The 25,596-nt window shown below is 38.4% G+C and overlaps 1 protein-coding gene across 1 annotated transcript in view; it reads left to right on the top strand.

Annotated features, from left to right (window-relative positions):
• Positions 1-8,874, top strand: part of VTA1 (vesicle trafficking 1) — a 73,733-nt gene extending 64,859 nt beyond the window's left edge. Inside the window, exon 8 of the mRNA XM_046670269.1 lies at positions 7,368-8,874. Within this exon, the coding sequence (XP_046526225.1) occupies positions 7,368-7,513 (146 nt within the window). The 3' untranslated portion in view covers positions 7,514-8,874. The remainder of the gene's footprint in view (positions 1-7,367) is intronic.
• The last annotated feature ends 16,722 nt before the right edge of the window (positions 8,875-25,596 follow it).

Genomic DNA, 25,596 nt, shown 5'->3' with positions numbered 1-25,596 from the left:
CTCATCTGGCTAGACCATTTCTGAAGTTTCTCTGGAGAGGCTCCAGAGTCGCCTCCTATGTACATGTTCTGAGTTGGGATTTCTTCCACTCTGTTATCAACAGTGTATCTCAACTGAGTGAAACTCAATTTCTCATTTTCTAGAAATTTCCTTAAATCACTTGTCAGTTCTCCCTTTTAAATGTTTCCACTCTTTCTGTTCTCTGCTCTTTCTTTTCAGTTTTGTGGATTTATTTCCTTTTATTTTATCTTATCACTTTAACATGGGTTCAGGAGGAAGAGTACTCAATCATGTACACTTAGTCTACTATCCAGAATCAGAACCCTGGAATCCTTTACCCAACCAAACTGTCGGTGAGGTGTGAGGGTAAAATAACTACTTTTTTTTTTTTTCTTTCTCCCCAAATCCCCCCAGTACATAGTTGTATATTTTAGTTGTAGGTCCCTCCAGTTGTGGCATGTGGGATGCTGCCTCACTGTGGCCTAATGAGCAGTGCCATGTCCACGCCCAGGATCCAAACCCTGGGCCGCTGAAGCGGAACGCAGGAGCTTAACCACTCAGCCACGGGGCCGGCCCCCTAAAGTAACTACTTCTAAATATGTAAGGACTCTGAAATTTTGCCTACTTCATACCTTTCCTATGGAAGTTGCTTGAGGATGTGCTCCATCCAGAAAAGCATGATAACCAAGAAAAGAAATATGAGATATAAGAAATGTTGAAATTAACCTTAGGGAGCCTGAGACTTCCCCGTAGGCTTGGAAAGCAATTGCTCTGAAATTAGAACAAGAAATCAATGAGCTCTCCTTCTTTAAGAAACATCAAAAGGATCCCATGCAATATATAGAATATGAAAGACATAGATAGGAAGCCATAGAATTCTTCTCTCAACAACAATGAAAAGATCTGAGAAAAAATTTTAAATTGTGCAAGAAATTTCAAGTAAGAAACAAACTAACATATGCCATGATTTTGAACAGTAATAGAATTATGAAATATAAGAAAAGGGATTTTGTTTGACTTGGACACAGATGACATTCTCCTTCAAATGACACAAGATTATCACAAACAGAATACTCCATTCAGGACAGAATATAAATATTATCAGCACTGACAAGTGAAGGTAGAGATATATTCCTGAAAGTTGAAAGGTGAAGCGGATAAAAGAAAGCTGTCAGGAGGAGTGAACAGAAGTGAAATGCCGAGGTTTTTTTCTAAAGTTGATAGAATGAGAAATAGAAGACACAAGTAAGAAACTAAGGAATTTGAAAGAATTAACAAAAACAGGAGGAGATAGAGCAGAGAGGAGAAAAGAGTAGTGTAAGGGAGCTAAATCCTTACCTTTCATAGCAGAGTGTCAGTAGATAATGTCTAAAAATTGATAAATCAAAAACTAGTAGTATAAGCTTATCAGTTGGGGTTAAGGAAATAACCTTGTCAATCCTAGCTCTGACAAGTCCTAGCTCTTTTGTTGAGAACAACAAAAAATAGAAATAATTTCAAAATGGAGTGGGGAGCAGCGTGATAGATAACTTATGTCCTATCGTTGTCGTCATCTTTTTTTTTTTTTTTTTTTTTGGTGAGGAAGATTCGCCTTGAGCTGACATCTGTTGCCAGTTTTCCTCTTTAGGCTTGAGGAACATTGTCATTGAGCTAACATCTGTGCCAGTCTTCCTCTATTTTGTATGTGGAACGCTACCACGGCATGGCTTGATGAGCGATACATAGGTCCACACCTGGGATCTGAACCTGCAAACCCTGGGCCACCAAAGTGGAGCATATGAACTTAACCACTAACACCACCAGGCTGGCCCATCCTTATTTTTAAAGCACGTTGCATATCACTCTGAAAATAATAAAATGCCCAACACGATCCCTGTCACATGGGTCAAGTGATATTATTATGAATGTAATATGAATTGCTTAAACTTTGTTTCTATAATTCTTTACTCTGTTGGCTTACTTGTCTGACAGCAGAAAGATTTGTCTGTAGTTGGTTCAGAATCTAACAAAAGGGGAGAAGAGAGATTGGAAGTTTGTGCTGTTGGAAGTGGAGCACAGTACGCTCTGCTGATAAGATAGTGGTGTCTCCGCGCTCTGGGGACTGTGTTGGTGACTGTACATTTCAATAGAGTGTACTTTTTACTTATATTTAAGTATGTGAGTTACTTTGTGTGTTCTACTTTTCTCAGTTTCATCAAAAGCAGATGTATTATGAAGCCTAAAATCAAGAGCTACAATGACCTTTGAATCCTGAAACGGTCTAGTTTAAGAGTATTTGCATATTTCATGGGGAGCATAGTGCTAAGGTAAGAGGCGCAGATAGGAACCTAGAATAGCCCGGCGAACTCCCCAAGAACATAGTAGGAAAATTTACCTGTTAGCAGACAGAGCACCTGACCTGCAAGCACTGCATTCCTCTGTTGTATGGGGTTCCCCCAGTTCCCCTCAGAGCCCCTCCCACCTGTGAGACCTCTGCCTGGCATCTGACGGGAAAATATCTGAAAGAGAATATACAGATCAGTGAAACAGGATGGGGAATCCAGAAGTCAGCCACATGGTATGAGAATTAAATTAATTATAAAAGTGACACTTGGATCAGTGTGGCAAGAATATGTATTCAAAAATGATGTTAGAACAGTTGGTTATCAGGGAAAAAATATATTAGATACTGGCTCTCAATTCTTGTGTCTATTTTTGGGTGTGTCTTAACAAGTTTGACCAATGAAAAGTAGTAAATTCTATACAGTGAAAGACTCCCCTTTCCCCATTACATTGTTAAAATGCAACTGATAGACTGGGAGGAAATTGATACTTAAAAAGAATTACTGTCTAGAGCGTATATAAAGAGCTCCCACAAATGACTAAGTAAAAAGATTAATAAGCTACAACGTTGATGAAGACAGAGGATGAGTCTTGCATGCTGTTGGTGAGACTGTAAGGTGGTAAAGCTTTTCTCAGTGGCATTGTGTCTGTATCAGAATTGCAAATGTAATTCTTTTTGACCTGGCTATTCACTTTTAGGAATCTATCTTAAAAAAATATTTAGACATGGGCACAAAATGTATTCACAAGGATATGTTTTTCAGCATCATTTGTGGTAATAGTAGAAAACAATCTTAAGTGCTCATTAATGAGAAAGTAGTTAAATTAATTATGGTCCACCCATGCTATGGAATACTGTGCACATATTAAAAAAGAATATGATAGCTCGCCTGTGAAAAGATTCCTTTGATGTATTAAGTAAAAAAGCAAGTTGCAGAACACTGTATACAGTATGACCCTGTTTAGGGAAAAAAAACATTTAATACTAAACTCCATCTTCCTTACATGTACACATGTGTGTAAATGCATAGCAGAAGTCTAGAGAATGCACAAACTAAAAAGTGGTTTCATAACTACCATCACTACCATCACCACCTCTGATACTTCCTGTACCCGTTTCTGGCTGTATTTTTCTCCTTAGTGCTTAGTACTTAACACTTTTTAATACATATATTGTGTGTGTGTGTTAGTATTAATAAATGTTAAATATTTTAGTAATGAATTTGTGGCTGACTCTGGAGAGGAGAATAGAATTGGAAAGGTAGGTATTTGAAGCACAGTATTTACTTTTTTACCTTGTATATCTTCGTATAGTATTAGAGTATGAATAACAACTTACCTCGAGAAGTTTTTTGACAATTAAATGGGATATCTGAAAAGTATTCAGCACAGCACCTGCCATAATAAAACTCTACCTTGTTGCCACTATTGAGTGACCTATTTTGGTAGTGCCTGGATACACAGGCTCAGCGCTTTCTGTCTACCTCCAAAATTGACTGCAGGTCCCATGGTTCCCTTACGCTTCTTCCTGTGCGTTCTGTTCACGTCGGAGGATGATCGAGTGCACGAGGGTCAGATTACCCAGGGTCCTTGACGTGAATTTCTAGAACTACCTAGTTAAATAGGAAAGAGTCTCTAAAGACCCATTTTGGAAATATTTACAAACAGTATTCTATCTTCTGTGATAGCATTAGATAAATCAGTCTTGGAAATGGATGCTGATGTCAACTGAGCATGCAGGAATTTCTCTTTACACCAAGTAATGTTATCTTCGATCCAGTGCTGACCCAGGCTCTCTTCGTGCTGTCACAGAGAACTGGACTGATGACCCTAGCTGCCTTCTGCCCTGTTCTCGTCCAACCCTGTGAAGGCAGAAGCATCTCTGGGATAAAGATGGTCTTGCCCGAAGCCATCTGAAACTTCTAAGTACAGATTTCAGAAAGGAGGCGATATATTAGACAACCTTTCGAATCCTTTAAACGCCTTTTGGGTCCACAGTATGCTCTTTTTGGTTCTCTTATGGCTTCTAGTAAATTTTAGTGATAAAAAAACTTTTTTTTGGTGCATTAAGCAGTATTTACTATTTAGAATATAAAATTAGGCAAACTGAAGTCGAACAATTGTTCTCTTCCTGAAATGTGTTTTCCCTTCCTATGTCTTTTCCGCTTTCTCTATTTAGTTCTAAATGCTAGTTTAAAAGAATCATAATTGTAGACAGACTTTATTTCTACTTAATTTAAAATTTTTATTCACATATTTTATTATTAATGACTTATAGACTATTGTTTAAATGAAGGAAAGCCTGAACTGTTACAAAATAGCAAAAGTAACTATTTAACATGGCTTAAGTTCTTTATATTTTTAATTGTTGAAAATAAATCTAACATCTCTAAGTCTATAACTTACATTTTGTGTCTAAAACTATGTTATTATTATCTAACTATATTTTATGAGTTATATAATTTGTCATACGTGTCTGTAAGCTATATATATTACGTATCTATTTTTTTGTTAAAATGTCTTCATTCACATTTTATAAATATTGAAATTATTTTATGAAAAAATTCAGTATTTGTGTTTTAAAATACTTTTATCATTGGTGGATAAGTTTAGTTTATAAAACAAAAATAGTAAGAGTTCTGGCCACTATACACATTTTATCTGATTAATAAATAAGTGATATGTCAAAACAGCACTAAAGCTAATGCTGTAAAAATAAGATTAGTCCTGAGCATTAAGGCTTTCTTCCAGCAAGTCCAGTAAATTCTGGATGGATGCCTTATATATTTAAAGATAGCCCTGAGATAAGAGGATAGAATATTAAAGCACAAAATGAGCAGCGTTAAGATAAACTCAATTTTTAAAGATGTCTCACTCAGCCTAGATACTGTGTATGTCCATGTGACCATTAAAGAAGCTGGTAGATATTTTCAAGAAAAAATACAAGCTGAAGCATGCCTAATTAAGTTGTCAGTAGAACTGCAGGATAGTTGGTTTTTAGATTTAATGGGTAGCAGATGCCTGGTCGCTAAAATACTAAAAGTAGAATTGTGGAGAAACTGTTTTTGATTTTTTAATGGATATTTTATTAGTTTATTTATTTGTATTCCTTGCTTTTTAATAAAGACCAAAATTCAAGGAAATTAAAATAAGTTCTTTTAAAATTTAAATGTGTAATCTCTGATTTATAACAGGAAGGAATATTATTAAAGATAGCACTAATAACAGTGTAATCTTTAATAATATTAATTCAACAAACATTTGCAGACTTACTACATGTGACACGCTGGGCTCGTTACTGTATGTAGACATATGTGATGACCTCAAAATCTGAAATTTAATTAATGTTTAATTCTACATGAACTTTATTCATTTTAAAATGTGGGAAATAATTTAGAGTACAGACAGCTTTTTTATATTTATTCATTCAAGTTACTGAGCACTTACACATGCCTGGTACTGGGCTAGAAACTTTAGGATACATTATTGAAGTCCACTTTTTTGAAAATTTTAGAAAATAATAATTTGGATCAGAATTTAGTGTCCTAGTACCTGGAATTGCTACCTACTTTGAAGTCCTTACCTAGGTAATGTCAAGAGTTTCATTTTATGCTGTATATCTATGGCAAAATTAGAAGCAACTAACAAAGTTATTCTGTTTATAAGTACAGGCCTATAAAGAAAATCAAAATACATTATCTTTTTGTTATAGTCTGTGCTGCCAGCCTTCAGATCAGTTCCTTAGAATCCACGTAAAAATCTCTAAAGAAAAGATTTATTTCAAAAAACAGGATACAGGGGCTGGCCCCGTGGCCGAGTGGTTAAGTTCGCGCGCTCCGCTGCAAGCGGCCCAGTGTTTCGTTGGTTCGAATCCTGGGCGCGGACATGGCACTGCTCGTCAAACCACGCTGAGGCAGCGTCCCACATGCCGCAACTAGAAGAACCCACAACGAAGAATACACAACTATGTACTGGGGGGCTTTGGGGAGAAAAAGGAAAAAAATAAAATATTAAAAAAAAAAAAAAACAGGATACAAAGTCAGTTTTTAATTTCATCTTTAGAAATATATATTCAACTATATTCAAATCTTAGATTAAATGAAATGTCTTTTTTTTTTTTTAAGGTTTTATTTTTCCTTTTTTCTCCCAAAGCCCCCCGGTACACAGTTGTATATTTTCAGTTGTGGGTGCTTCTAGTTGTGGCATGTGGGACGCTGCCTCAATATGGCTTGATGAGTGGTGCCATGTCTGTGCCCAGGATCCGAACCAGCAAAACTCTGGGCCACCAAAGCAGAGTGCGCGAACCTAACCACTCGGCCACAGGACCAGCCCCAATTAAATGTCTTCAGTATGGTTTTTTAACCCATGTTATTTAGTTGGGCTCTCCACAGGTTAATCATATGTGTACCTGGAAAACTTGCTGAGAATAAATTTTGGAGAAGTAATTTATAAGGTTGTTTACGTGTTTAATTGTGTAGTTTAATGATAGAAAATCTTGGTTAAACCATAGAGTTTTTTATATGGATGGCACCCACAAATGAGAAATCTTTTCATGCTTAAAAAAAAAGTTAAGGGGCTTATGTAATATTTTTACATAAAGTTCGTTGTTCATTTTTTAAATTGAGGGTTATATTTATATTCTAGTTCAAATGAGGGTTGAATGGTTGAGTCTCTGTTTATTGTTCCATGGAAAGAGAGGCTGAGCGATTCTAGCATAAACACCAAAGCTACTGTCCTTGTTTTACACAAAATATAATTTTTTGCGATTTGCCAAAATATAAAGGCTTCTAGTTCATTACTTCTGGAAGGAAAATCTTGCTCATATAAGTAACTATGTATTGGCATATGTACTGTTTATATTAGTAATAAAAAAATTGATAGCATGAAGGAAATTTATTTAAATACAAGTGAGATTGAAAAAAACCTTTGTGTTTTACATAAACTTAAATATTTTCTATAATCTTAGATGTAAACATTTGCCTAACCTAAACAGAACACATTTTATATACTTATTTATATTTATCTTAGTTATTCTTTTCTTCTAGGGGATATCCGTCTAACACCAGAGGACTTTGCTAGAGCTCAGAAATACTGCAAGTATGCTGGCAGTGCTTTGCAATATGAAGATGTCAGCACTGCTGTGCAGAATCTACAGAAGGCCCTCAAGTTACTGACTACAGGCAGAGAATGAAGCCTTCGTACAAGACATCCGTGCATTTTTGGCCTAAAGAACTAACAGTGTCTTACTCTATCTTCAGCCCATCAGGAGCACAGTTTTAAGGAAGACTTCAGTTCCGCTGACTGTAACAGTGAAATCTGTGTCTGCGCTCAGATTCCTGTTGAAGCCTTCAGCAGCAGCCTCAGCCAGTTTTCGTTGTCCATTTAGTGGATCCAGTAATCTCTGGGTATACAGGGCTGATGTTAGCAAGATCCTAAAAATTTATGCCCATTGAACCCTGCTTCAAAAAATGAAAATACAGTTCTATAAAATGTATTGGGAATAAGCTTTGTATCTTAATGTAAGTTAAGGAATGTTTTTAATCTATAGTCTGGACAGACAGATCATATGACTTTGCTATAAAATTCTAAATTTAACTTTTAATAAAAAGATTGCCAGAATATTCGAGATTAGAGATCATGTTTTTGTTTTCCTCAGCATTTATAAAACAAATATGAACATCCTAAACTGTTAGGTGAATGTGAAGTCAAAATTCAATTTATATTCATGTTTTGAATGTAACTACATTAAAAGTTAAAATTTTCATGGAAGGAAATATAATAAGGTAAAGAGAATCACTTTTAGACGTAAGAATAATGTGGGTTTCCCACCTGCTTTCCCTTATGCATTGAAGCTTAAGGTGAATTGGTATTTGCTTCATAGCAGTGTGACTGCATGTATTAGAAAATGAGAAAAAGATGTCTGTGGTAACGCCTGGACACTTGGTGCTTAGGTTAGGGTCTCCTCTGCTGCTGTAGGACGGGTTCCGTACGCGTGTAGCTATGAATGATGCAGAAGATGCTACGACTGTACGTTCTCAGTTGTTACGTTTCTAAGTTGTGTGGGGAATTATGGACTTAACTGTGTCACCTGCATTGTGTTGTGTAAAAAATAAATACAAGGATTCTTTTAACTAGTTCAAATTATTACAGAGCCAAATGTCCGTTTTGATTTGCATGCTAGAATTGGCATTTTTAAGTCATTATTTTTAGTTACAGGAATATGTATGTTTCTATAGTAAGAGACAAACAATTTTTTAAAAGAGAGAAATTTGGCCAATTTACCCAAAGTTTATCTGGTCCCTTTCATTCATTCTACTAAAATTAAAGTCCTTTAGCATAGGAGTGAGCAAACCGGTCCATGGGCTGAACATGTTGTGTAAGTGAAGTTCTACGGAAACAAAACTGTACCCATTTGTTTGTTCTGTGGTTGCTTTCCACAATTGCAGAATTGTATGGCCTGCAAGTCTAAAATATTTACTGTTTGGCTCCCTAAGAAAAAGTGACCCCTGATCTAATAGTCTGTTTGAAAGAAAATGAATCATTAACTCATAATCATTTGTGTCTTTCGATTTTTCTTTGCAAAGGTGTGATGCTGTTGTATAGAGTTTGATAGATGAATATTCAGACAGAATAAACTGTTCTAAATTATTGTAAAAACAAGCCTCCCAAACAATGCCTCCTGAAAACTGTTTTCCTACCTTTACAACTGAATTCGTACGTTTGTAGGGTTCAGCATTTGCATCAAGAAGCCCAGTGCTCTGACACAGTTCTCTAGAATGCTACAGTAGTAGAAACGTGGCTGTAATGAGCTTTAGTGTAAGAAAGGGCAAATACGGTTCAGCAAACTTTAATTCAAATTTTAACATGTCTGGACACGAGAAAGAACACCGTCACCTCCCATTTCACACCCTATTTTGTTGCTCCTGATTGGGAGAACACCTGGACGGAAGAAAATAATGTGGGAACCCTGGAGTCCACTGATAAGTAGGCTGTTGTAACAGCCCTGTTCTGTAAAACAGAAGCAATACCACTAGCCACCTGAGAGTTGATGATGAAAACTAAGTGAGATACTAAGCATGATATGCTCAGCACACAGTGACGTTCCATGAATGTTTATTGTTGTTAGCATTAATGTTACCATAATAGGGTAAATTGTTAATGAGAATTTATTTCCTGAATATCAGGAAATCCCAGTTGTTTCTGTGGCCCTTTGCTTAAAAATGCTTTCTTGTGTGAGAGGATTGACCTGTGAAGATTTTTTGACTTTATATTTCTTTATATAAAATCTGACAAGATAAAGTTAGAAATTTCCTGATGTAACACTAGGATTGCAGTTTTCCTTTAGTCATTCGGCATGTATTTATTGAGCAGCTATTGTGTGCCTGGTACTGTCCTTTGCACGAGGAAAGAGCAGAAAAAAGAAAATCCCTACCTCATGGAGTTTGTATTCCTTTAGTCATTTGGCATGTATTTATTGAGCAGCTACTGTGTGCCTGGTATTGTCCTTTGCACGAGGAAAGAGCAGAAAAAAGAAAAGAATCCCTACCTCATGGAGTTTATATTCTAATGGGGAAGAAACAGACCAACTTAATAAGTATATTGTATGTGTATTCAGCCAGTGGTTTTCAAAGGGTAATTGTTAGAAATGCAAATCTCAGACCCTACCCAATCAGAAACTCTAAGGGTCGGGTTAGCATTCTGAGCTCTAAGAAACCACTTTAGATAGTCTGGTGGTCCCTAGTTTGAGTGGGTTAGCCCAACCCAAATCAGAAAGATTGAGTCTGGGAGGAGAGATAGCCCCCTGAAGTGGTGGTTCTCAAAAGTGTGGTCCACAGACTCCCAGCATCAACATCATGCGGGAACTTGTCAGTTCTGGGGACCACATTTGAGGAGCTTCTGTATCAGAGAGAGATAAATGCTGTGGAGACAACTGGAGTATGGGATAGGAAATGCTTCAGTGTGTGAGACATGCATATTTAAATAAGACAGGACAGGCCTCACTGAGGTGACATTTGACATTTCAGGTGACATCTAAGGAAAAAGGGAGGAAGAGCATTCCTGGCACAGGGAGTGGAGAACAGGTCAGGGGTTAAGTGCAGAAGGCTTGTGAAGCTGCTAGCAGGCTTAGGGCCATACAGGCTCTTGGTATGAGACTTGACTTTTGCTCTGAACAAGATGGTAGCTACTGAACGGTTTTGAACAGAAGAGTAGCCTGATGTCATTTAACTTTTAACTATAAAAGGATATTGGCTACTGTGTCGAGACTAGACCCTAAGACAGGCAAGGGCAGAAGCTGGGAGACCAGTTAAGAGTATTGCGGTAATCGAGGTGAGACTGATGGCTTAGATCAGGGCTCCCAGGGAGGTAATAAGATATGATGGGTTTCTGGCTTTTTTTTTTTTTTTTTTTAAGTAGAGCCACAGTATTTCTGATAAACTGGATATGAGATAGGAGGACAGGAGGAGTGAAGGTTGACTTCCAGGTTTTCAACTTGAACACCTGGAAGGAATGAATAGTCATTAGTTGCAGTGGGCAAAGTCACAAAACTCTGCTGACCTTTAGGCTGGAATACGATGTTCCCAAGTTCTTGTGACCATCCCAAGTGAAACTGTTCGGCAACATTGTTTTGTCAATGCAGACATGGGGGAGAAAAGATAAGGTCACGTTCTGTCTCACCAATTCACTGCTGACCTGGAGCCACAAGCCAAGAACAGCTCCCAGGGTTGCACAGCCAAGGAAGCAGTAGGCTTCAACATTACACAGGAAAAGACCCCAGTGACAGGGCTTGACAAGGGCCATCCTCAGATGTTCATGGAAATTTCTTTACATATGACTCATACTTCTGGAAATTTGAGGTTACTGTATGTGGGTTAAGGAAAGGTTATATACTGTCCTTTCTAAAGAAAGTTAAACCCTAATAGCATTGGTACAAATATTTTCACTTCTAAAAGAACAATAACTGACTGAGGGTTGAAGGGTTTGGTTATCTGCACAGCTTCCTCTCTCTACCCATCCCCATTTTTTTTTAACTTTGTTCATTTTTTGTACCAAAGCAGTTGGATCAAATCATAGTTTAGACCATACGTAAACCTCCACCAGTAGCAAAGTTCTGTTCTAAAAAAGATCACAGAGGGGTCAGCATCATGGCAAAGTGAGCTCTTGCCTTGGACTCTCCTTTCTAAAATACAACCAAAAGGACATGCAAACACCAACAGAGGACACACACACAACACAGGAGACATCTGGGAGACCCACGTAGCCATACGCCTGAAGGTGGTGGTGAGGGTGGATCCTCTGGAAGAAGGTGAAGCTGTTCAGCAGGAGCTCCGTGGAGAGAGAAGAGCCATGGCTAGAGGAGAGGCACAGTTGGAGAGAGGTGCTCTGTTCCCACCCAGTGCTCCAGCCCCACGTTCACTGGGAGAGCAGCACAGTGAGAGAGGGGCCGGTTAGAGGAGCAGCTCAGCTGGGGAGAGGCACTCTTTTCCCGCCATGCGCTGCAGCCACACAATCGCGGGGAGCACTGCACAGAGAACAAAGAGAGAAGAGGAGAGAGAAGCAGAGGCAGGTGGAGCCCCATGAGGGCCCAGAGCACCAAACAGAGAGGCAGTGGTAGGGGGAGGCACGCAGGTATAAGAAAGTGCTCCTTATCCCATCTGGCAGTCCAGTCCTGCTATCACCCAGAGCTGTGCACAGAGAAGCAGAGGCTGGGGGAAGCACAGGGGAAGGAGAGCACCCCTCCCCCTGCCCAGTGCTCCAGATATGCCATCAGCCAGAGCATCACACAGTGAGAAAAGCAACCAGTGGCCAGAGCTGAGGAGCCCCAGATCGTGCTGGGCCCAGAATACACAGTGCCTGATCCTCACCCAGTGGAGGCACATGACACCAGTGACCAGATAATAACACTGTGCAGAGGCAAAAATCCACACCATTAAGAAGTATGAGAAAGTACATTAAATCTCCAGACCAGAAGAAAATGACAAGTACCCAAAAACCAACCCTGAAGACACGGAAATCCATTACCTTAATGACAAAGAATTCAAAAAAGCTATCATAAAAAAACTCAATGAGTTACAAGAAAACACAGAAAGACAAATTAACAAATTCAGGAGCTTCTTCAAAAAGAGATTGAAACTTGGGGCTGGCTCCGTGGCCAAGTGGTTAAGTTCGTGCGCTCTGCTGCAGGTGGCCCAGTGTTTCGTTGGTTCGAATCCTGGGCGCAGACAGGGCACTGCTCATCAAACCACGCTGAGGCAGCGTCCCACATGCCACAACTAGAAGGACTCACAACAAAGAATATACAACTATGTACCGGGGGGCTTTGGGGAGAAAAAGGAAAAAAATAAAATCTTTAAAAAAAAAAAGAGATTGAAACTTCAAAGAAGAACCAATCAGAATTATTGGAGATGAAAAACATGATGAATGAGATTTTTAAAAATCTGGATTCCTTAAACAACAAAACTGACCATATGGAAGACCTAATTAGCAATTTAGAAGACAACACTATAGAAATGCTTCAGAGGGAGGAGAAGAGATCACTAATACTGAAAAGAAATGAAGAGGCTCTCAGAGAAATATCTGACTCAATTAGGAAATGCAACATAAGGATTATAGGTATTCCAGAGGGGAAAGAAAAGGAGAATGGAGCAGAAAGCCTGTTCCAAGAGACAGTAGCAGGGGCTGGCCCTGTGGCCAAGTGGTTAAGTTTGCACTCTCTGCTTCAGTGGCCCAGGGTTTCACCGATTCAGATCCCAGGTGCAGACATGCACCACTTGTCAGGCCACGTTGAGGAGGTGTCCCACATGCCACAACTAACATGCCACAAGAAGGACCCACAACTAAAAATATACAACTTTCTACTGGGGGATTTGGGGAGAAAAAGCAAAAAAAAACCAAAAAAAGGATTGGCAAGTTGTTAGCTGAGGTGCCAATCTTAAAAAAAAAAAAAAAGAAAGAAAGAAAGGAAAGAAATAATAGCAGAGCATTTCCCAAACCTAGGGAAGATGGCAATCCAAATGAAAGAGGCTACTAGAACTCCCAACTATGTTAATGTAAAAATACCTACTGCAAGGCATATAGCAGTAAAGCTGGAAAAAATCAAGGACAAAGAAAAAATACTAAGGGCAGCAAGGCAGAAGAAAATAACTTACAAAGGAACCCTTTTCAGGCTTTCAGCGGATTGCTCAGCAGAAACTTACAGACTGGGAGACAGTGGAATGATATATTCAAAATCCTGAAAGACAAAAACTTCCAGCCAAGAATTCCCTATCCAGTGAAAATCTCCTTCAGATATGATGGAGAAATAAAAATTTTCCCAGATAAACAAAAGCTAAGGGAGTTCATCATCACAAGACCTTCACTACGTGAAATCCTCAAAAGGCTCTCATACCTGAAAGGAAACAAAAGGAAGCAGAAAAGAGGATACAAAACCATGAACAAGGACATGGATAGGTAGGCAACAATCAGAAATCTGTAGCTCTCTATCAGATCAGGTTGGTAAACACTTAACTCTTACATCAAGGATAAAGAAAAGGAAAACACCAAAATAAAAATTATATCATCATCTTAACCACAAAGTCACAACACAAGATGGAATAAGATATGACAAAAATAGCTTAAAGGGGGAAGAGGAAAGGAACAGAATCAGTATAGTCTAAAGAAATAAAAGGCAATCAGAAAATGGACTATCTCATCTTCAAGACTTTTTATACGAGCCTAATGGTAACCACTAAACAAATAATTAGAACAGAGACATATATGATAAACAAGGAGAAAATGAAGAAAACCAACATAGAAAACTACCTAATCAAATTGGTAGCATGATATACATGGGACAAGAAACAAAGAAAATGCAGAAGAACTGGAAAACGTGTGATAAGATGGCAGTATTAAGCCCTCATATATCAATAATCATCTAAATGTAAGTGGATTGAATTCTCCACTCAAAAGACACAGAGTGGTAGAGTGGATTAAAGAACAAGACCCAACAATATACTGCCTTCAGGAAATACATCCCAGCTCTAAAGACAAACATAGGCTCAGAGTAAAGGGATGGAAGATGATACTCCAGGCTAATGGCAAACAAAAGAAAGCAGGAGTTGCCATACTTATATCAGACAAAGTAGACTTCAAGATAAAACAGGTAACGAGGGACATAGAGGGGCAGTATTTAATGATAAAAGGAGCTCTCCAGCAAGAAGACATAACACTTATAAACATATATGCACCCAACATAGCAGCACCAAAGTACATGAAGCAACTATTAGCAAACCTAAAAGGATATATTACCAACAACACAATAATAGTAGGGGATCTCAACACCCTACTCACATCAATGGATAGATCATCCCAACAAAAAGTCAACAAGGAGATAGCCAAGTTAAACAAAAAACTGGACCAGATGAACTTAATAGATATAGAGAGAGCAATTCTATCCAAAAACAGCAGAGTCTTCTCAAGTGCACATGGAACATTCTCAAGAGCAGGCCATACATTGGGAGACAAGGCAAACCTCAATAAATTTAAGAAGATTGAAATCATATCTACTATCTTCTCCTACCATAATGTTATGAAACTAGAAATCACCTACAAGAAAAAAGCAGGGAACGGAACAAAAATGTGGAGACTAAACAACATGCTACTGAACAACCAATGGGTGATCAAAGAAATAAAAGGAGAAATTAGAAAATATTTGGAAACAAATGAGAATGAAAACACACCATACCAACTCATATGGGGTGCAGCAAAAGCAGTCCTAAGAGGACAAGTTATAGCAATATAGGCCCATGCTAACAAACAAGAAAAATCTCAAATAAACAATCTTAAACTACACCCAACAGAATTAGAAAAAGAAGAACAAACAAAGCCCAAACTCAGTAGAAGGAGGGAAGTAATAAAAATTATAGCAGAAATAAATGAAACTGAAACAAAAAAGGCTGTAAAAAGGATCAATGAAACAAGGAGCTGATTCTTTGAGAAGATAAACAAAATTGACAAACCCTCAGCCAGACTCACTAAGAAAAAGAGAGAGAAGGCTCAAATAAATAAAATTAGAAATGAAAGAGGAGAAATTATAATGGATACCACTGAAATACAAAAGCTCATAAGAGAATATTATGAAAAACTATATGCCAACAAACTGGACAATCTAGAGGAAATAGATAAATTCTTAGACTCTTACAACTTCCCAAGACTGAATCAAGAAGAAACAGAGAATCTGAATAGACCCATGACAAGTAAAGATATTGAAACATTTATCAAAAACATCCCCAAAAATAAAAGTCCAGGACCAGATGGCCTCTCTAGAGAATTCTACCAAACATTCAAAGAAGATTTATTACCCATTCTTCTCAAACTATTCCAAAGAATTGAGGAAGATGGAAATATTCCTAACACATTCTAGAAGGCCAACATCTCCCTGATAGCAAAGCCAGATAAAGACAACACAAAGAAGGAAAACTACAGGCCTATATCGCTGGTGAACAAAGATGCAAAAATCCTGAACAAAATATTGGTAAACTGAATACAGTAATACATTAAAAAAATCATACACTATGATCAAATGATCAAGTGGGATTCAACCAGGGACACAAGGAAGGTTCAACATCTGCAAATCAATCAATGTGATTCACCTCATGAACAAAATGAGGAATTAAAACCACATGATAATCTCCATAGAGGCAGAAAAAGCGTTTGGGAAGATCCGACATCCATTCATGATAAAAACTCTCAATAAAAGGGGTATAGAAGGAAAGCTTCTCAATATAATAAAGGCCATATATGAGAAACTCACAGCCAATATCATACCAAATGGGGGAAAACTGAAAGCCATCCCTCTGGGAACAGGAACAAGACAAGGGTGCCCACTCTCACCATTCTTATTCAACATAGTACTAGAGGTTTTGGCCAGAGCCATTAGGCAAGAAAAAGAAAGAAAAGGAATCCAACTAGGCAGTGAAGAAGTGAAACTCTCACTGTTTGCAGATGACATGATTTTATATACAGAAAACCCTAAAGAATCCATCAGAAAACTATTATAAAAAATCAACAATTACAGCAAAGCTGCAGGGTACAAAGTCAACTTACAAAAATCAGTAGCATTTCTATACTCAAATAATGAAATAACAGAACAAGAACTCAAGAATACAATGCCATTTACAATCACAACAAAAAGAATGAAACATCTAGGAACAAATTTAGCCAAGGAGGTGAAAGACCTATATAAAGAAAACTATAAGACATTACTGGAAGAAATTGATAATGACATAAAGAAATGGAAAGATATTCCATGCACATGGATTGAAATAATAAACATAGTTAATATGCAATCTTTAGCTAATATGCATAGCAATCTATAGATTCAATGCAATCCCAATCATAATCCCAATGACATTCTTCATGGAAATAGAATAAAGAATCTTAAAATTCATCTGGGCAGCAAAAGACCCCAAATAGCCAAAGAAAGACCGAAAAACAAGAACAAAGCTGGTGGCATCGCAATCCCTGACTTCAAAACATGTTACAAAGCTATAGTAATCAAAACAGCATGGTACTGGTACAAGAACAGACACACAGATCATTGGAACAGAATTGAAAGCCCAGAAATAAAACCACACATCTGTGGAGAATTAATCTTCGACAAAGGAGGCAAGAACATATAATGGAGAAAGGAAAGCCTCTTCAATAAATGGTGCTGGGAAAACTGGACAGTCACACGAATGAAAGTAGACCATTATCTTTCCCTATGCACAAAAGTAGACTCAAAATGAACCAGAAACTTGAAAGTAAGACCTGAAACCATAAAACTTCTGGAAGAGAATATACGCAGTACACTCTTTGACATCAGACTTAAAAAGATCTTTTGGAATACCATGTCTACTCAGACAAGGGAAACAAAAGAAAAAATAAACAAGTGGGACTTCCTCAGCCTAAAGAGCTTCTGGAAGGCAAAGGAAACCAAGATCAAAATGAAAAAGCAACCTGCCAACTGGGAGAAAATATTTGCAAGTCATACATCTGATAAGGGGTTAATCTCCATAATATATAAAGAGCTCACACAAATGAACTACAAAAAAACAAACAACTCAATCAAAAAGTGGGCAGAAAATATGAACAGACATTTTTCCAAAGAAGATATACAGCTGGCCAATAGGCACATGAAAAGATGCTCAACATCACTAATCATCAGGGAAATGCAGATCAAAACTACACTTCGATACCATCTTACACCCATTAGAATGGTTATAATCACCAAGACAGAAAACAACAAACGTTGGAGAGGTTGTGGAGAAAAGGGGACTCTCATACACTGCTGGTGGGAATGCAAACCGGTGCAGCCACTGTGGAAAACAGTATGAAGATTTCTCAAAAAATTAAAAATAGAATGACCATATGACCCAGCTATGTCACTACTGGGTATTTACCCAAAAAACTGGAAATAAACAATTCAAAGGGACTTATTCAGCCCTATGTTCATTGCAGCATTATTCACAATAGCCAAGATGTGGAAGCAACCCAAGTGCCCATAGATGGATGATTGACTAAGGAAGATGTGGTATATACATACAATGGAATACTTCTCAGCCATAAAAACAGATGAAAACGTCCCATTTGTGACCACATGGATGAACCTTGAGGGCATCATGTTAAACGAAACAAGCCAGACAGAGAAAGACAAATCCCATGTGATTTCACTCATATGTGGAAGATAAACAAACTTACAGACAAAGAGAATAAATTAGCGGTTACTGGGGGAAGGGTGGTGGAGGATGGGCACAAGGGGTAAAGGGGCATACTTATATGGCATCTGACAAACAATAATGTACAATGAGATCTCACTATGTTGTAAGCTGTTATGACCACAATAAAAAGTAAAAATAAATAAAAATATCACAGAATTTTAAGGCATCCCTGGTATGGAGGTGTGCTTACCTGGTTGGTTGTAATCTTTGATGTTCATGTGGAATTCCGGGACTGAAAGCTCATTTTTTGGAGTATATTTAAAGGGGCAGCACTAATTCCAAGAAAGCAATACTTTAATAGTAGTAAATATAACAGCTAACATCTGAATGCTTACTAAATGCCAGGCACTATTCTAAACATTCTACAGATATTAAAACAATCTTAAGAGGTGGTCCAGTTGTTGTCCCTGTTTCACACATGAGGAATCTGAGCCACAGGGTGGTAAATTTTCCTGATGCTGCACAGCTAACGCTGAAAGTTTCTAAGCTCAGACTGCTTATTTCAGATAAGTATCATCTATGTAGGTAAACCATCAGTTACATTAGTGCAAATACAGTGAGTTGTTACGAGTTGTAACTTCACATTACCAAGGTCATTGGACAGTTCCTGTTATAGAAGGAGGTGTAACAGTGGATTTTTCTATTATCCGGTCAATACATTCCAACTAACTGCGGGTGCTAGACAGTGAGTACAGGATGTGAACACACACTGGAGCCTGTGGCCTGGTTGCAAAGGGACCATGAGTCCAGGGGAGAAATAAGCAGGATTTGAATGACCGGTGCAATGGATTAAGGTGTCATCTTGGAGAGGATTTCCCACATCACTAGGGAGTCCTGGGTTTCCCAGACATACTGGTTTCTTCCTCTTTATTTTAAATAACATTACTGTTTTTCCTACTTAGATAGCCTTCCCCTTCGGGAAATCAGATTGGGATGTGGACTTCACTATAAAAGTAACAGTTATTTCCTCAATTAAATTTCTGCCTGAAACTCAGGCGAGAGCACCTGCCCTTACTTCAGATATCCCCTGAAATTTGGAGGTAAAGATGATTGCGTGACAATAGTCCACGAATCTAACTTCCTGGACCACTAGCTTTATAGCAATATTGGGAGATCTTGTAAAAATACCAGCATCATTAATTTGTTTAAAAATATTAATATGTATTAAGTACCATAAATGAAAGTTTGACGTGATAACGCCATATTGGAGGTTATGTAAAAGACACAATAATACTTTCTGGGGAATGATTCTTCCAGGGAAGGCCTCACAGAAGAGGTTGAGTGGAAGGTTTGCAGACAGAGAAGCAAGCAAAAGTAAAAGCGTGAGCGACATCATGGAGAAAAAAATGTAGGAAACATAGGGAATTTGAGTAATTTAGCGTGGCTATGGCAGGTGGTCTGTTGAGACCAGGAGCATGAGTGAGAGATGGCACAGATCGAGAGGTGCTGTGGTCTCAGCCACGTCTCCCCCAAACTTCATGTGTTGAAGCTGGACCTCCCAATATGACTGTATTTGGAGACAGGGCCTTTTAGGAAGTAATTAAGGTCCATAATGGGGAGGCGCTAATCCCAAAGATGTCCTCATAAGAAGAGGAAGAGAGGTCAGAGATGGCTCTCTCTCCACACACACGCGGAGATGAGGCCACAGCGGGAAGGCGGCCATCGACAAGTCAGAAAAAGGCCTCCCCAGAAACCAGCCCTGATGCACCTTGATCTTGGCATTTCAGCCTCCAGAGCTGTGAGAAAATAAATTTCTCACAGTTTAAGCCGCCCCGGCCTGTGGTATTTTGTTACGGCAGCCCCAGCAGACGCAGACAGGAGGCAAGAGGAAGAAGGCTGTGATAGTCCTGCCCAAGAATCGACATTTTCACTCAGAAAGCAATGTAAAGGATGAATTTCAACCCTCAATTTCCTCCTAACGTCTGTGGCTCGACTTTTGTTTTAAGCATGAACTTGACCTATGTATCTGGATACACAGAGATGTATTTTGATCTCAAATATGCTTTTAGCCTTACCGGTTGCTTGCTTTCATGGTAACTCATGGAACTGTTTCTGTCTTCTGGATCCCTCAGCTCTGTTATTTTGTGTTATGGAACAGGGGACATTCAAAGTCCCTTAAGAGGGAAAAAGGATGTTTAGATTTGTCTGTTGTGCAGTGCTTCTATACTTTCTGTAGAAAACTAATAATACCCCTCTAACAACAGTAACGTGGCAAAACGACTATTTACCACTTCCCTTTATATGTCATGTAAGTTAAACTGTGTATGCATGTTTGCATATGTGTGTGCGTGTAGCCCTTCATTAGATGCCAAGCTGCTTGACGGCGAGAGCTGTTTATACATCTTTGAGTCCCTAGGACTTCACGTGATGCCTGGTGCATGCTGAGTATCCCTAACTGGTGAAATTCATAGATGAATGCGTGAAAAAGAAATTGTACTGAACTCATCAAATAAATGTGAATCATGTTCGGAAGCCTCTGTCCTCTAACACTGCAGTGTGACATAAATTTATAATGATAATTGCATCAAAAAGTCCTGCAACCATTTGTTAATCATTGCTACCTAAGAAAACCTCATTCCCAATATCAGAATCATGGGCTATTGGGTAGAGCCCATCCATGGCACCTGGTGAATCTTGATTCCTAATTCAAATACGTGGTTCTTTCTTTGTTGAGATTATGAGGGATAACAGTGACTTTGATGTGCTGAGAACATTCTTATAATGTACACTAATATCATCCTGTAACAACATACATGTTTTCCACTGGCAGCTTATGTGTTCCTGGTCTATCCGTACTCTGGTAGAAATTAGTATGTTCAAGCTCATTGGAGTTACCTGACAAAAAAACCTCTGTGTGTTAAAAACAAAATAATATTCAGACCATGTTGAAAACTGAAAATAATTATGGTGTCTGAGGAAATTGTAACTGAAAGATTATTCTTACAGACCAAGGAGCAAATGGAAATTTAAAATTGCAGAAGCTGCCACAGAGACCTGAACACTTTTGGGAAAGTCTGAGCTCATTTAAATTTTTTTTTTTCTCAATGTATTCTCTTCCACCCACTGGCTCCAAAGACAAGCAACTGAAGAAAAGATGTCAAGATTAAAAAACCATGGGCACAGAGCGATATAAGGCAAAGAGTGTTTTATCATGAGTCAGGAAACTGTAGTTCCGGTTCCCTTGTTGCCAAAATCTGTTCTGTTCATGGACGAAAGAAAATGCGCTCCCTGACCCTCCTCTGAGCATTGTTTCTCCCACATGTAACGTCAGCAGCCAGAGCTGGATGTCTAACGTCCTTCGAAGATCTAAGATTCTTCAAGCCTCTGAATAATCCTTCGACTTCTGCAGACAAAGTTTGAGATCAGGTGTGCAGTCTTTGAATCACTCCTCATTTGAACTAGACACTTTATAGTATGTCTTCAAAACTTAAATTCTGACATCCATCCTTTTTGGGTGTTGAATTTAAAGAGAAACACATTGATGTGTTTAGGTATTTGCAAGTAAGTATACATATGTACTGATTCTTTTTTCAATCTTGTCTTGAGACACTGTTTATAAACATCCCCTGACATTCTAAGTATTTCCAGAAGTCGGACAACCAAGCAGCTTGGAAAAAAATGTATTCCATGTCACTATACCAAAAGTTCTCCGACTAATTCACTATTTATTGGTAGCATTTATGAGAAAAGTTCCAGCACTTGCAGGGAGAATAACAGAGAGAATCCTGCTAAATATATGTTTGTATATATATTTGATTTCTATATCAGACAATAATCCTTTTGAAAATTATCTTTAGAATTATGTGGAGCAAAAAGCAGAGAAAATCAGAAAATAATTTATTTTCTATTATAATCTCGTCATCTGCTAGGACAGGAGGTATATTTTTGTTACTGCCATGCCAAGTAGTTATTTCTCCTCAAAATGGACTGCAAAAGATCAGAACATTTCTAATGAATAATCATTGAGCTGATGAATAGAGACAGTAGGATTCAATCTACTTCAGTTCAATAAGCTTCAGAAGTTGGGAAGTGCAAAATACTGTGTTGTGTAACCTGAGGGCATAAAGTTTCATTAGAAATCTCTACTGCTCAGGAGCTCAAAATCTGCTTAGGGATGCAGATGTGCAGAAATAAACATAATCAGAAGCATAGTTTACAGTGCTTTTGAATTGCTATTGAAATTTAATAATATTTTTTTCTCCAAACTGGGGAAGCTGCAGCGGACATTTCTTTGGGATGGTGACATTTGAGTTGCGCCTTAGTTGAGCAGAGAACGTGAGGTGGGTAACAAGACAAGAGGAATCATAAGAGGAGACCCATAATTGTGGAAAGCATGTAACTTTTATCAATTACAGCAAAACAGCCACGTTAGTGCTAAGGAGAAACTGCCTAACAGGACAAGTATAGTCACATCATCCCAGTAGGCAGCAATCTCTTAAAACATGAAATAGACAGATTCGAGTCTAAAGCCTTGTCTGTATTTTTATTCTTTTTGAAGCTGAATGTGTATCTACTTGTAGATCCCAACTTTCTATAAGCTCTAGTCCTCTTGCTGATCTTCACACAGCCTGCCCAACCGAAACCCTGTGTTCTGCATCTCTCAGATATGGAAAGACCAAAGTGAGGCATGAGTTTGCCATTGGGAGGAGAGGGCGGTGGAGCAGACGGCTGGAAAAGGCTAGGAGGAGAGAGAGGTGGAGGAGGGAAATTGGAAGTAGGTTAAGGGATGGAATGTTATACCCATAGCTTTGAAAAACAAAACCAAGGGTGTAACTCTTGTAAATCTCAAGAACTTATAGGAAATGTCACTAATAGTCCTTCTCAGAGAACCATTGGTGGTTATTGTCACCATGACCATCTGCTCAGCTAGTGCTTAGATAAGTCATGAGGATGCTATAGTTTTTGTAAGAAAGTTGTTGAAAAGTTCACATCATGCTTTTTAAAAAACTTTCCAAGGACCTCACTAACTGGTCCCTCCTTCATCTAGGTATGAAAGAATTTGACTAAAATTAGAGACAGCATGTCCCTCCAAATGAGCCTTTTGACAAGAAAGAAGGAATCTTGTTAGGAGTGTTTGATATGGTCACAATTTACCTTCTCCGGAAAGTCTCATTGTTGAGGCATTTAAATTCTTAACTACTTGGGGAAGTGGAATAATCCTGGAAACTTGAATTCAGGCCTAATGAAGTGGTAAAAGCTTTGGTAATGCTGACGAAGGTGACATAAACTCTTAAAGATGGAAGGGCCCCTGGAGATGATCTAACCTAATCCTTCCGTTTTACAGAAGATGGAATCAAGGCCCAGGAGAGATGCAGTTACTTGCTCAGGATCACAAGGCCGGTTAGTAGAAAAGAAAAACTCCCACTCTCAGATCAAAGGTCTTTTCCTATAATATATCTTGTTCTGAGAACTAGCTCAAAAAGACTCTCACTTTACCAAGCACATTCTTGAAATTTGCCATTTTCACCAAAATATATATGTAAATCCAGTAGGGATCACTAATTGGTTAATTGGTCAATCACATCATAAATATTCACTCACTTATTACTCTTAAAAGCCCTCAAAGCTTCTCTAAAGAGCAAAGATTTGCATCAATTCTACTTATAGCAACTCCAAGCTCATCAGGGTGGTAAGAAACACACACAGGAAAGGACGGCTAAGTGTCCCAAGGCGATGGATGATAAAACGCCAGATTAATGTGAGAGAAAAGGGTCTGTGATGCTGGATGGGAAAAAAATCCATCTTTACTTTTCTAATCTGTAGCTGAAATTTAGCATTTTCTACAATTATGAACATGAACAACAGATCACGGTGGTATTAGCAATTCCTGTGACCGTGACCAATAAAAATGACAGATATTTTTGTACTTCATTACAGTTGTTACTGATATGTTGAAAAACCATTTGTGCTCATCACTATTTTGAATTTATAAACATTATTAGACTTGCTCTAGATCTTGTTATTAATGTGTTAATAAAGACAAACATATTATGTCACAAATTTGGTTTTTTAATATATTTTATTACTGATTTCCACATAATTATTTTATCCGTAATCCTAACTAGGTAGGATAATGGCCCCCAAAGATTCCCACACCCGAATGCCCAGAGCCTGTGACTATGTTACCTTTCCACGGCGAAGGGGATTTTGCAGGTGTGATGAAGGTTAAGCACCTGCCGGGGGATGAGCCTGGATGATCCAGGTGGGCTCAATCTCATCGCACGCATTCTTTAAAGGCAGGGAAACTTTCCCAGTTGCGGCGAGAGAGGCGGGTGTGGAAAGGACTTGATTCACCTTTGCAGGCTTTGAAGATGGAAAGAGGGAGCCACAGCTGAGGAATGCGGGTGGCCTTTAGAAGGTGGGGAAGAGGAGGAGACAGACTCTCCCTTAGGTCCTCCGAAAAGGAACAGAGCGCTGTCAACACCCTAAGTTTAGCCCAGTGAGACGTCTGTCAGACTCCTGACCTTCAGAACTCTAAGATGATCAATTTGCGCCGTTTAAGCCACCAAGTTCGTGGGAATTTGTTACGGCAGCAGTAGAAGACTACTACACTACTTATTTTGTGCATTAGAAACATTACTCTGAGAAACTTCACCAAAGGTGTTCACGCACAAAAATAGCTTAAAAACTTGCTTAGCAGCGTCTGTTGCTGCAGTTAAAAGGAAAACCTGCAGTTTCACACTGACACCAGTCAATGTCTACTGGGACCCCAAAGATAAATCTATATGTATGTATTTTTGACAATTGTCCAAATGTTCCAGTAAAAATTTTTGTAGCAAAGTCACAAGTATAGTTCTCATTCAAGCTTGGCTTTTTCTCCCCACTTTCTTTCTCAGTGGTTCTTACTTTTTCTGGCTTCTACCATTTCCGAATCTGGATTGCATTCCTGTATGCAACTCATTCATGCAGGAATGAGAGCCAGCGGAAGAGAGATTTTAATCCCTTTAATCAACATTATTACTTTATGAGTTTCCAAATGAACGTAGCAGCTACTAAAATATCATGCTTGGGAACTTTTGTAGGAAAATGAAAATGCAATAAAGAGGACCTCTGCCAAAGGAGATGTGTTTCCCATAGCCAGTGGTAATAGGGTCTGGTGATTTCTTTGTTGGTATTCTTGGGATCAATTCCTAATCTTGTTATAATAAGTTAATGCAAGAATGATTTTAAAAAGAGTTTCCATTTTCCTCCCTGTTAAATGTAAATAGCACTGTTTGAAGTATCTGGCTAATTAAAATTGGTAATGATATTTGGTTTTGTAAAGTTCCAGGAAAATGCTGACACAATTTCACCAGTATATTCTTATCTATTATTCTGAAGTCCATCATAAAAAAATTACTTCTTTAAAATTCCAAAAGAGATGTTTCTTTCTTATGGAAAACCACAATCGTGAAGGAACCGACGTGAGTCAGCCTTTGTCAACAGCAGCCAGGTCTGTCTACTGTTAGGCACAACGTGCAAAGCTCTTATCAGCACAGCATCCACGTCCCCTTGTAATAAGCAGTCTTGTTAAATGTGTGCATTTGGAGCTTGAGAA

The sequence above is a fragment of the Equus quagga genome, chromosome 8, assembly GCF_021613505.1.
Source record: "Equus quagga isolate Etosha38 chromosome 8, UCLA_HA_Equagga_1.0, whole genome shotgun sequence".
Taxonomy (NCBI): domain Eukaryota; kingdom Metazoa; phylum Chordata; class Mammalia; order Perissodactyla; family Equidae; genus Equus; species Equus quagga.
The sequence above is the reverse complement of the archived record's forward strand: the minus strand, read 5'-3'. Positions and strand labels throughout refer to the sequence as shown.